This window comes from Micromesistius poutassou (assembly GCF_964030765.1).
Source record: "Micromesistius poutassou genome assembly, chromosome: 3".
In the NCBI taxonomy this organism is placed as follows: domain Eukaryota; kingdom Metazoa; phylum Chordata; class Actinopteri; order Gadiformes; family Gadidae; genus Micromesistius; species Micromesistius poutassou.
This window is the reverse complement of record NC_140273.1, coordinates 16,410,526-16,423,238: the sequence shown is the minus strand read 5'-3', so window position 1 is coordinate 16,423,238 and position 12,713 is coordinate 16,410,526. Positions and strand designations below refer to the sequence as shown.

Below are 12,713 nucleotides of genomic sequence, written 5' to 3'. Positions count from 1 at the left end.
TCCAGGTTAGGATTCCGATGCATCATTTAGATGATAACGACTACGTGTTCGTATGGGATGATATCATTCAGATGCATAATGTAGGTGCTATGGCTCGGGTCTGTGTGAGGCCACACCACTCCTCCTCTTTAATAAACCAGCCCCCTATTGTCCACAGCCTCTGCCCAGAGACGAGTGCAGAGCCCAGAAGAAGAAGGCGGAGACGTGTGAGACGGGGGCGCCGTCGGTCAACATTAATAATAATAATAAGGGAAAGAAGAGTCGCAGGAAGGCCACCGAAGGAATATCCGGGTGAGTGCCTGAGCCCAGTTCACGCCCGTAATGCATCACATGAATTGCATGTTTATACAACCCAGTGAGTGCTGTCTCACCTCCCCCCCCCGTAGCATGAATTGCTCACCGCTGTTTGAGTCACGGTGACTCGGCGGTCAATGACTCATGTCTAGGTATTTCGGGCAAAGCGTTTGACAGATTAACATCAGCCATATCCCGAACCGGTATCTCTGTGCTTTGGATCAGAAGGAGAACAGCATAAAGTTAAACCTAGTTAAGTTAAAGTTAAGTTATTCTTTATTGTCCCCTTTTTTTTGGGGGGGAATTCTTTCTCTGCTTCACACATACTCACGCACGCACGCACACGCACACACACACACAGACACACACAGACACACACAGACACACACAGACACACACAGACACACACAGACACACACACACACACACACACACACACACACACACACACACTTAATAATAACACACTGAAGAGGAGCAGACGGCCTCCGGGCTGCGTCTCTGATGGGTTGTGAGGGTCCTAATGAAAAGGTCTCGTGTTCCGCGCGGCGGCAGTGTCCCCGAACACAGCGTGCTGGTGATGTCGGAGAGGGAGAAGGATCCCGAGTGGAGGCCCGGGGAGCCCGCAGCCGGGGGGACCCGCGCCCGGACCCGCTGCCCCGTCGCCCGGACGGAGGCCCCCAAGCCCTGCCTGAGCACCGAGACCCCCTTCAAGCAGAACGGTGAGAGAGGCGGTGGCGGGACGCGAGAGGCGGTGCCCGTATGCGAGGGAAATGGTTGCGTTTCATCTGAACTGGAAAGTCGGAAGTTCAGAGTTCCCGGTCTCAGTTTCAACGGCGACGCCCACCCGTAGTCCGATTTCAGATGAGGGAAAGTCGGGAGAACTTGCCAACCGTTGACCTCAAGGTCCAAGACGGCCGCTCGGCGCAGTAGTAAAAGCTTTAGTAATGGATTCTAAATAGTTTATCAGCATTAGTCTTATTTCTGAATCAGTCCTACGCACAAAACACAGCATGATGCTTTTTCGACTGGTCCCACTCACACCTGGTGGTAATATGGGACCTTTAAGTAAAGATAGGAGGAGCAGATGGATCAGAGCTCTGGTGTGGCGCCACACAACGCCTTCGTCTCTCCACTGAGCTGTAAAAGCACCAGGTGCGGCTCATCCCCCGCACCACACAGGGCTAGCAGCGCCTCCTGGTCACACCGGTGGGCCCGCTGCTCCGATCGGTGGAACCGCCGTCCCCAGTCCTAACTCCAACCCTTCTTTCACTAAAAGCTCCCTCCTCCCTCCTGACTCCAGACATATAGACATACACGTAGATATTTTAAAGCAGGTAGAATGCACAACTCTGGGTTTGAACGCGGCCAGAGTATCAAGCCGTGACGTTGCTTCCCGTGTGCGTAGCGCTGGAGACTGTAGCCAGGCTGACTGCTCAGCCCAGGCCTCCCCAGAGGGGTAATTTGGGCCTGGCGGTGGCGTTCCCACATGTCAGAGCGCTGTTAACTACAACAAGTGAGCTCCAAGACAGTGGAGAACCGTCGCGCGCCTCCCTTATCCCACCGTGTCGAAGCTGTCTCTCACTGCACACCCCCTCCTCCTCCTCCTCCCCCCCCCCCCCCCCCCCATGCTGTGAGGAAGAGTTTTTAATGCGGCCCGGGAAAGTTTTTTTTCTCCAAGCTCAGCGAAAAAAACACTTCAACTTTTGTGATTTGCCAAGCAAAGAGGGGCTATTAATCCTAGCTCGATAATAAAAGTGGGAGGGAGTGCTAATGTTTTTTTGTTGACCTGGTGGGATCCGCGAGGAATTCTCGGTACTATAAAGAACGCGGGACATTGGATTTCTAAGAGTCGCGCGCCAAAGACAGGCCACGCTCTCCGCGGTTACACGCTTTGCTTGTTCCCAGTCGAGATCGGCACTTAATAGCCGTCCTTCCATCCAAAGCCACGTCCAGTCACTTGCGCCCACAGTGAGTTATTTTTGTCATGATTTATTCTTGAAGGTTTTATCCTTTTTTATGAGTGTGAGTGAGTAAGACAGGAAGGTATGGGAGAGGGAGAGGGGAGACGCCGCCGCAAAGGAGCAGGAATCGAACCCCGACCGCTGCGCTAAGCACTGGGCCTTAATGGTCGGCGCTGTACCAGGTGGACCAGCGGGGCGCCCCTGTGCAGTGAGGTTCATACTGCTTTAGATCTCATTACCCAGAAGCCATGGAGGGGTTTGGCCTCTCGCACAAAGACACAGTCAGCTACGCTACGTCAGCTACGCTACGGTCAGCTACGCTACGTTAGCTACGCTACGGTCAGCTACGCTACGTTAGCTACGCTACAGTCAGCTACGCTACGTTAGCTACGCTACAGTCAGCTACACTACGTTAGCTACGCTACGGTCAGCTATGCTACAGTCAGCTACGATACGGTCAGCTACGCTACAGTTAGCTATGCTACGTTAGCTATGCTACAGTTAGCTATGCTACGGTCAGCTATGCTACGTCAGCTACGCTACAGTCAGCTACGCTACGGTCAGCTACGCTACGTTAGCTACGCTACAGTCAGCTACACTACGTTAGCTACGCTACGGTCAGCTACGCTACGTTAGCTACGCTACAGTCAGCTACACTACGTTAGCTACGCTACGGTCAGCTATGCTACAGTCAGCTACGATACGGTCAGCTACGCTACAGTTAGCTATGCTACGTTAGCTATGCTACAGTTAGGTACGCTACGTTAGCTATGCTACAGTCAGCTACGCTACAGTTAGTTACGCTACAGTTAGTTACGCTACAGTCAGCTACGCTACAGTTAGCTATGCTACAGTCAGCTACGCTACAGTTAGCTATGCTACGTTAGCCACGCTACAGTTAGCTATGCTACGTTAGCTACGCTACAGTTAGCTACACTACAGTCAGCTACTCTACAGTTAGCTATGCTACGGTCAGCTATGCTACGTCAGCTACGCTACGGTCAGCTACGCTACGTTAGCTACACTACAGTCAGCTACACTACGTTAGCTATGCTACGGTCAGCTACGCTACAGTTAGCTATGCTACAGTCAGCTATGCTACAGTTAGCTATGCTACGTTATCTACGCTACAGTCAGCTACGCTACAGTTAGCTATGCTACAGTCAACTACGCTACAGTTAGCTACGCTATGTTAGCTACGCTACGTTAGCTACGCTACAGTCAGCTACGCTACGGTCAGCTATGCTACATTAGCTACGCTACGGTCAGCGACGCTACGGTCAGCTATGCTACGTTATCTACGCTACGTTAGCTATGCTACGGTCAGCTACGCTACGGTCAGCTATGCTACGGTTAGCTACGCTGCAGTCAGCTACGCTACAGTCAGCTACTCTTCAGTTAGCTATGCTACAGTCAGCTATGCTACAGTTAGCTACGATACGGTCAGCTACGCTACTGTTAGCTACGCTACGTCAGCTATGCTACAGTCAGCTACGCTACAGTCAGCTACGCTACGCCAGAAGCGAGCCATCACCCGGCCCTTTGGTGTATCCCCCTCACGACCGCCCTCTCCCCCGTCTCTCTCCCCCCCCTCCCCCCCCCCCCTCCCCTCCAGGCGTGTGTCTGTCGCGGCCCCGGAGGAAGTGTGCGGCGGAGCGGCGCGGGCCGTGCGAGTCGGGCTCGGACTCGTGCAGCTCGTCGGGCAGCGTGCGGGCCAGCCGCGGCAGCTGGGGCAGCTGGAGCAGCACCAGCAGCATGGAGGGCGAGAAGGACCCCCGCGCCCACCACCCCACCACCACTGCCCCCGCCAGGAAGAGTACGCGCACACACACGGGCACCACACACCACACATTTATCCTGCGCAGACACAAATGCACGCACGCGGACGGACGGGGCGCCCCCCTGTGGTTCGCCGGGTAGAGGGCGTGACCGTGTGGGCTCGGTCGTGATCGCAGCCACCCCGGGTTTGAGTCCTGCCCGTGGTCCTTTGTTGCATGTCCTCCCCTCTAGCTCCCCATACCCTCCTCTCTGTCTCTCTAATAAAGCATTAAAATGCAAAAATAAATCTTTCAAAAACACACACGGACACGCTCACACTCGCACAACCACGAATGCACTCACGCTCTTGTACTCAGACAAACTCTGTCTCTGAAGTCTGTTTGATTCAGGCCTCGGTTTCTTTGTTATTTTTACTGCTTGCGTCCTAAGTCTGGCTCTGGTATTTCTTCTTCAGCCTAGCGTCCCCTGTCCAACTCTGTAACCTCAGATGGCTTTGTGTGGCTGCGGCGGTCTATTTCCGTACAGCGAGAGACAGAGAAATGCACTTGTGACCAAGCCGGGAGGCCCAGCCCCCTTGAATGTACAACAGTGGTTGTTCTGTGTCGTCGACTTTCCTAACAAGGAATAAAGGCAGAAACGACGGAAGGATGTCGGATTGGATCACGATGGGTGATGCCGGAGATGCTCCGATGCTGATAATCTGAGTGTGCTGTTCTGCGCCAACAGGGGACTCTATGCAGTACAACACTTATCCAGCAGAGAGAGACTGCTACCAGAACGTGAACGCCACCTACAAGGCTCAGAGGTGGGTCTCCAAACACCTCTCTTTCACAGCCACTGAATGATGAACTACTACATTATGTTTAGCATCATCTGAACCCATGTACTGTACAGACCTCATGTTAACGTGTTAACCGCTGTGCTTGTCTCCGTGCAGTATGAACAGCTTGTATTGTAAAGACCAGTGCCAAAGCACCCAGGCCCCGGGCCCCTCGGGCTTCAGCCCTAGCTTCGCGTCAGTGACCGCGGGCGTGGAGAGGAACATGGGTAAGAGGACACGCCCCCCCCAACGCCGTCCCATCCACGCGTCTTCATGTCGGGAGTGGTTTGGTATTGACTAACTAGACCTCTCCCTAGCCTGCAAGCCTGCTAGGCAGGTCTTGCAGGCTTCTACTTATTACTTAATGATATGTATTTATAATGTTTTGTGCAGAGTTTCCCCTTCTATTAAATACAACTATTTCATCCAAGTAAATGGATTGCATTTATAAAGCGCTTTTATCCAAAGCGCTTTACAATATCGCCTGAAATGCAACCATTCACGCACGCATTCACACACCGACGGCGGAGTCAACCCACGCAGGGCGACAGCCGACTCGTCGGGAGCGGTTAGGGTGAGAGGTGCCTTGCTCAGGGGCACCTCGACAGCTCAACAGCTGGGACGAGCCGGGGATCGAACTAGCAACCTTGCGTGACGAGGGACTTGCAAGGAAGTCCGCTACAGGGCGTGTCAGTGGTGGCAACACGCCTCAACGCTCACAGGCCTCTCCTGGGCTGCAGATCTGTAGGACCCGCAAGCTTGGCATGTTGCCGTCGATAGTGACTAGACGTCCACGATGATGATGATGATGATGACGATCTCTGTCCGTTTCAGACCTGACGGGGCAGTACGTCCCAGAGGAGACGTGGTCGGCCCCCTCCGTCCCGCTCACCAACGACTTCCGGTACAACGCGGCCAGCGACGCCCTGCCCCCTGTCCCGCAGGCCCCCGCGCCCGGCCCCTACCACGGGTACGTGTCCCCGAACATGCACCCCCCCCCCCACCCCCCCCTCTGTGTGGTCACACACACGGAGGTGACTGCACCGTGGCTCACGGGCGCCGTCCAAACGGGGAGACATTCACATGCTGTTCGCTGTCGTTTGGGGGGTAGTGAGACAGGCAGGTAACCCTGTCCTCCTATTCCCCCCCCGGGCCGTCCTCCCTTCAGCTCGGTCCCCAGCGTTGGTCAAACAAAGCGTGTTTCATAGCAACCTTGCCAAGCCATTTGACCACATTTCACCCCCAATCGCCTTTTACAACGTTTTCTGGCTTATAAGTAATTGGGTTTTATTGTCGTTGTAAATCAACTGTCAGGAAGTGTGTGCCTTTCCCTTTTCCTTTGTTCTTCCTTTTCCAATCATTGGTTGAGTTGAAATCCTTAAACGGAGCAATTGAGTTAATCAGTACAGTTCAATCCGAGCTACTTTTCCCTTTTTGTCTGATTTTCCAGATATGAACCACAATGCACAACGTTTTGCTGACGAGCTGATGGGTTTGACGTTATTCCCTGTTTGTTTTTGTCGATCTCACCTGTGCGGTCAGTGTGTCCCCAGCGCCGCCAGCGACCGCTGGGTTCCTGCAGGTGTGCGGTACGGCAGCGTGTTTTAAAGCGTCTCTCTCTCTCTCTCTGTGCGCAGGTTTCCCTGGAACAGTGCAAACAGCCAGTGCAGCAACGGCCCCTACGGCTACTGTGAGCAGCAGGACAGCAGCTACATGATGGGTGGGTAGGCGGCGTGCGTGTGCGTGTGTGTGTGTGTGTGTGTGTGTGTGTGTGTGTGTGTGTGTGTGTGTGTGTGTGTGTGTGTGTGTGTGTGTGTGTGTGTGTGTGTGTGTGTGTGTGTGTGTGTGTGTGTGTGTGTGTGTAGCGATAAGCCACGAGAGGCAGCGGTCTAAAGTGGATTTCAAACAGCTAGGGGGCGTTGTTGTCAGGCACGAAGTTCTAAGAGGGTTTCTAAAGCGGTTACTGTAGAATACCTCGGGAGGTTTATCAAAATGAACACACCGCATCAGACAATGCCATCAGTTATTGAAAACTAATCATAACTCTTACGCAAAGAGATGTACTTCCTCAATACGGCAAAATGGTTGCCAAGTAACAAAGGCTTGCGTACTTTGGGATTGCCTACGCATTAAGGCAAAAAAAAGAATAGTTTTTTTTTCCGAGCCAATCAGAATCAAGGACGCTGTTAGTTTCATAATGGTGCGGTAAGACAATGGTGTCTCCTTGATGGAAAAGTTCACCCACATAAAAAATAAATCTGTGAAGGCAATGTGCAATCGGTCTGTTTGTTGATTTATTTATGAAGCACTTTTCATTGGAGCAGTCTCAAATTGCACAGCTAAAATAGAACATGGGAGTTGGGCTAAAACAATGAAACGATTACTGAACACCAACTCAAACTACCTCAATGCCCTCCTTAGTCAAAGTTCTTTAGGTCTTCTCCCGGGGTCTGTGGTCAATGGAGCTGAATTGTGTCTTTTTATTGTCATTATTAAGTTAAGTAAATTCTAAACAGAATTAGATAATTAGTTGCATTCCCCCATTATCTTGCACTTAGCCATAACACAGAACAAAGGAACAGTGTTTTTAGTTTTGTGCCAGATGTTCCTCCAGCACCTGTCCGCCCGGTGTTAACGCGTGTCTTTAGGTCTCATCACGCACGTCTTCCCTCCCTGCAGGCAACGGGCAGAACTTCCCCTCCAACGGCTTCCCCTGTCAGGAGAGCCAGGGGGCCTACAGCCAGCAGCCCAGCTGGAGCGAGGACTGTCCCCAGGAGACGCCCTCCGCCTGGGACACTGCAGCCTGCGTGGGCAGCAAGGTGAGTCATCTCACCGCGGTGGGAGGGGGGAGGTGGGGGGTGGGATGGTCTTCGCTGTGGGCCCGGCCGCAGGGTTATCTCTGTGCAGTTCAATTCCAATCCCGGTCTGTCTCCGCGATGGGGGGGGGGGGGGGGGGGACGCAGGAGGGATATAGCGCAGGTCCTTTTGTGATGGAGATTGTTCCGGGAGGGGAGATCTGCTCCCCAGTTCAGAGCGATATGAGACGGCGGGCTCCGTCGGGGGGGCCCCCCGGGGGGGGTGAGTCGGCCCACTGGGCCGCGGCTCAAACCGGATTCTCATCTGCTCTTCTCCTCCCGCTCCTCCTCGTCTTTTCAGCCGTTAAATGTATTCCGGACCCTCGGTTTGTACGGCGGGATGGAAACGGGGAATCGCAAACCCAGAGTGTTTCCACAAAGGGCTGGAAACGTGATGGCATAATGCGACGGCACTCGTCAGAAACGCACACCCACGGTGTCCACCACTCACGGCGGCACCCATGACAACACCAAACGATAACACTGGTGCTTTCCTTTCTTTCCCCCCCCCCCCCCTCCTCCAGCCATACTTCCACGGTACCCGGAGCCTGTCGCCCATGTCCAGCCTGTTCGGCTCCATCTGGACCCCGCAGAGCGAGCCCTACCAGAGCCACTTCCAGGCGGACCGCTCGGCGCCCATGTCGCCCGTGTCGCCGGTGGCGCCGGCCCACGCCGCCGCCCCCTTCAGCCGGGAGCCCGGCGGCTCCTGCCGGCCCCTCCTGCAGTACTCCAGCTTCCACCCCTTCGGGCCGCACATGAACCTGGACATCTGGACCTCCTCGTCCAACCGCAGCTCCAACTCACAGCTGTCCAATGACTCTGGTTACTGCGGCGACGTGTAAAACGCAACAACAAAAAAAAACAACCCCCGCAGTAACGACGATCGCATAAAAAGGCAGAACACGACGCTATACATATACGAAAGAGAGGAAAACGGGAATGAATGTGCGCTTTTATCAGTAACTTGGGGGCGGGGAATGGTAATATTCCTTTTCTTTTATGTTTCCTTGTTTTCCCGAATGTTCGATGTTGTCAAAGGTTAAGCATTTGTTTGTATATTTTTCTAGATGTTTTGCAGTTTGATCATGGAAAATAAAAAAAAAAAAGGTTTTGTACTTGGGACACGTTTTTCTGTCGTGATTTGAAAGCCTTTCTCGCGCGACGACTCGCGTTGATTTCTCCTTGAGGATTAAAGATGACGTGTTCATCATTGTGTGTAATTAACACCCATGGTCTACAAACCAAAAAGCCTTAACGCATAATATCGTTGAAATAGTAACCATATACACCCCTCTATGATATTGTATGTTGATGAATGTAGGGATCATGATGGGAATTTAGCAACACTATTTTTAAATGCTGTTCATTAAACTTTAATGTTAATTACTCTAATGATTGAATGATGGGGTAATTTCACAAGTACAGTTTCATATGGGGAATTGTTAAGTAATAAACCTTTCCTGCTATGAATCTATTTAATTAGTTGAAATTAAAAAGTAAACGTAACCATTAAGGTGTACGAAAGCCAATACTCAGAACTTGGTTATCTAGTATTTGACCTTTATATTACTTCAAATTCTGTAGATTATTAAATATGTCTGATAAATGACCTGTTAAATAGGTGGAAAGATAAAATAAATCTTTAATGACCTTTTAAAAATTCAACATAATGCTCAAAAGATAAGACTAAATATATATTTAACTGCATAATGCGCCGTGTCTGAAGGCTTGGATAAAACTAATCGGTTATGAGCAAGTTTCTAAGTATTTCAACCATTCTGTTGAAGAATCTAAAAACGGTTTGGTAATTTTAGCTCTCGAGATTCTTCCAGCAGTTTGTGATTTATTTAGTAACTAAAAACCATTAGCACATAACAAATGTGAGATTTTCCGGGTCATGTATTTGCCTTTCCAAGCTTACATTAGCGTCTAAGTCTGCTGTGTGTGTGCATGTGTGTGTGTGCGTGTGTGTGTGTGTGTGTGTGTGTGTGTGTGTGTGTGTTAATGTGCTTGTGTGCCTAAAAGCCTGTGTAATTCATTGTCCCGTCCTTGAGAGCTGACATATTGCTGCTATTGATCTTCAGGTCTAGAATCAACACAGAAGCTTGGATACTGACGATGGGCAGAACAGGGAGCCTGATAACACCTCCCACACACACACACACACACACACACACGCACATACACACGCACACACTAATTCACATTAATGCTTATGAACACATGGGTATAATGTCAAAAAAACTTGCACCTCTGCTAATTAACTTTAAGACTGGATCATAGGTAAGCACACATTAGGATGTTTACGACTATAACAGAAACACATTTGATAACTTTTGGTAACCTTCAGTTGCATTCATCGCTGACATCTGTTGCATCCAAAAACGTGTGCGTTGCTGATTAATATTAGATTGGCTCTAGAAAGGTAACAATCAAACATTGATCGAAACAAAATGATTTGTTAACTAATCGATTACTTGATTGACAGAAAATGAAATGATGGAAACAAATTTATTAAATAGTTTGATCAGTTTTGGTCATTTATCAAGTAAATACACATTGTTGCTTATCTCTTAGAAAATGTGACTATTTGGTTGGTTTTCTCCGTTTCAGGTCATTATAGAAAAAAGACTTATCGTGGCTGTGTCGCAGACAAATCCATCTACAGTCAAGAATTCACTGTGCTCTGGTACATTGGACATTTATTTAATCGCATCTTAATGACAAAATGATCCATTGATCAGACAAAATAATCTCTCAATGTTTAAAATAACCGCGGTCATCTGCTAAAGAACCCACGGAAAGCAACACACGGCCCTCAGGTAGATAACGGCCCCTGCCAGGTGTAACGCCGGGTAGGGTCATGTGACTAGTGTTACGATGCTGCTTCAAAGCCCCCCTTTAGGGGTCAAAACAGCATGAAATCCAATTTCACACTTTCTTAACCTTTAACTATCAGCACTGATCACGGACGGAAAAAAACAGATGTTTTGCGTATGCATGTGTGCTTGTGTGCGTCTGTGCTTGTGTGCGTCTGTGTGTGTGTGTGTGTGTGCATGTATGAATGTCTAACAACTCTTCAGCATCCCCTAGCAGTAGGTCCATTAGCCCCGCGCCCCCTTCCAAGTTGCGGTGCAGTAAAGTAAACAACGTGTGTTTGATCAATCCAGCCGGCAAATATTGGTCCTGGAAACAGCCTCATCCTAAATGAGATGGACACACACACACACACACAAACTGATCACACGCACAAACACACTTATCCAACCCTCACACACACATACACACACACACACACACACACACACACACACATCCCCCCCCCCCACACACACACACACTGATTGCACACCCACACACAAACACACCTCTGTCTGGAGGTATATATACTTTGTGAGCCATGCAGGAGCAATAATGTGCATGCCCGCCCCTGTGCACACTGAATCCCCGCACACCGTAGCAGGACCAGACCGCCACACTCCACCCAGAGCCTCCAGCCTCCAGACGCGGCTCCACCCAGCCTCACCTCGGCCCTTAAGCCCGCTACAACCACAGGTAACGCTGCTCTTCTGAGTCTCCCAAATCATTCTGTTGGTTTGCTGCGTTGTTGATTGTGTTTTTATTGAGTTATCTCTAAAACCCGGTCCTCTCTCCTTGTTCCCTCTCTCTCTCTCTCTCTCTTTCTCTGCAGAGCCCCTCTCCCAGCATGGCCACCAGTGTGATCAGGAACGTTCTCTTCCAGAGCCCCGGGCGCCCGGGACCTCGATACCTCCCCCTGGTCCCCCAGCACCACCACCACCAACACACCCCCCCCTCCACCACCACCCTGGAGCTCCTGGAGAAGATGGAGGAGGAGGAGGAGCAGGGAGGGAGAGAAGAGAGAGAGGAGCCAGCAGACCCGGATGAGGAGATGATGGAGGAGGAGGAGGAGGATGAGGAGGAGGAGGAGGAGGAGGAGGACGACGACGATGTGGACTGTGAATCTGAGGTCCAGGAAGGAGAAGAGGACGAAGGGGAGGAGAGGGAAGGCTTCGAGACGGCCGTCCCCTCTCCTCTCCTCCAGCCGGCGGTGGACATGACCCGACAGCTGCTGCGGTTCGCCAACCTCATCAGCGGCGACGTGCGCCGCTACTTCGGCCCCGGGGCCCTCGCCGTCGCCCGGGACCCGGGCCCCGGCGACCCGGGCCCCGGCGACCCTCTCCCCGGGACCTCCAGCAGCGGGCGGCTGCGTTACTACGACGACCTGCTGAAGATCGCCAGGACGGAGGGCGGTGCGGACGGCCGAGAGGCGACACACTCCGTCGGAGAGACGGAGGGGGCCGCTGGAGGAGGAGGAGGAGGAGGAGGAGGAGGAGGGGGGCCCTCGGGTTTGGGGCCCCTCGCCGAACTGTTTGACCGGAGCCGTCTGAGCCAGGGCTGCAGCGGTCAGACGCCCTGGGTCAGACGGCACCTCCCGCTGAGCTTCTGGACCGAGCCCACGCCCCCGCGCTGCTCGTCCGAGCCCGGCCACAAAACGACATTCTCAGCGGCGGCGGCGGCGGTGGCGGCGGCGGCGGCGGCGGGGGGCCCCCCCACCGCGCACGTGGCGGACCTTGACGCGCAAGAGCACTACTACGGCGGCGCTCTGCACTTGCAGCACGCAGCGGCAGCAGCAGCAGCAGAGTCGCAGCACGCGCTGGACCACGCGCACCCGGACTTCAGCGACCTGCTGGCCCACTGGGACCCCCACCCGGAGCTGCCTCACGCACTGTGAGAGAGAGCCCACGGACCCCCCCCCCCCCCCCCCCCCCCCCCCACACACACACACACACCCCCACCCCTTCGCAACGGAGCCAAGGGGAGCCCACCCCTTGGTCCGTCAGACCTGATCAATGGATTGGTGAACGGATGGATCTTGAGTGTCGAATGGTCTGCAGGGAAAATACATTCACGTATTCACAGATCACGTATTTTGGCAATTTCGTTCATTTGTGCTGTTATTTAAGTTCACGTTTTGTTCTG

The 12,713-nt window shown here is 52.4% G+C and overlaps 1 protein-coding gene across 1 annotated transcript in view; it reads left to right on the top strand.

Annotated features, from left to right (window-relative positions):
• Positions 1–8,832, top strand: part of tmem131l (transmembrane 131 like) — a 33,080-nt gene extending 24,248 nt beyond the window's left edge. Inside the window, exons 26-34 of the mRNA XM_084464955.1 lie at positions 158–291; positions 850–1,016; positions 3,874–4,074; positions 4,764–4,842; positions 4,975–5,084; positions 5,692–5,827; positions 6,495–6,577; positions 7,537–7,676; positions 8,237–8,832. Coding sequence (XP_084321081.1) covers positions 158–291; positions 850–1,016; positions 3,874–4,074; positions 4,764–4,842; positions 4,975–5,084; positions 5,692–5,827; positions 6,495–6,577; positions 7,537–7,676; positions 8,237–8,554 — 1,368 coding nt within the window. The 3' untranslated portion in view covers positions 8,555–8,832. The remainder of the gene's footprint in view (positions 1–157; positions 292–849; positions 1,017–3,873; positions 4,075–4,763; positions 4,843–4,974; positions 5,085–5,691; positions 5,828–6,494; positions 6,578–7,536; positions 7,677–8,236) is intronic.
• The last annotated feature ends 3,881 nt before the right edge of the window (positions 8,833–12,713 follow it).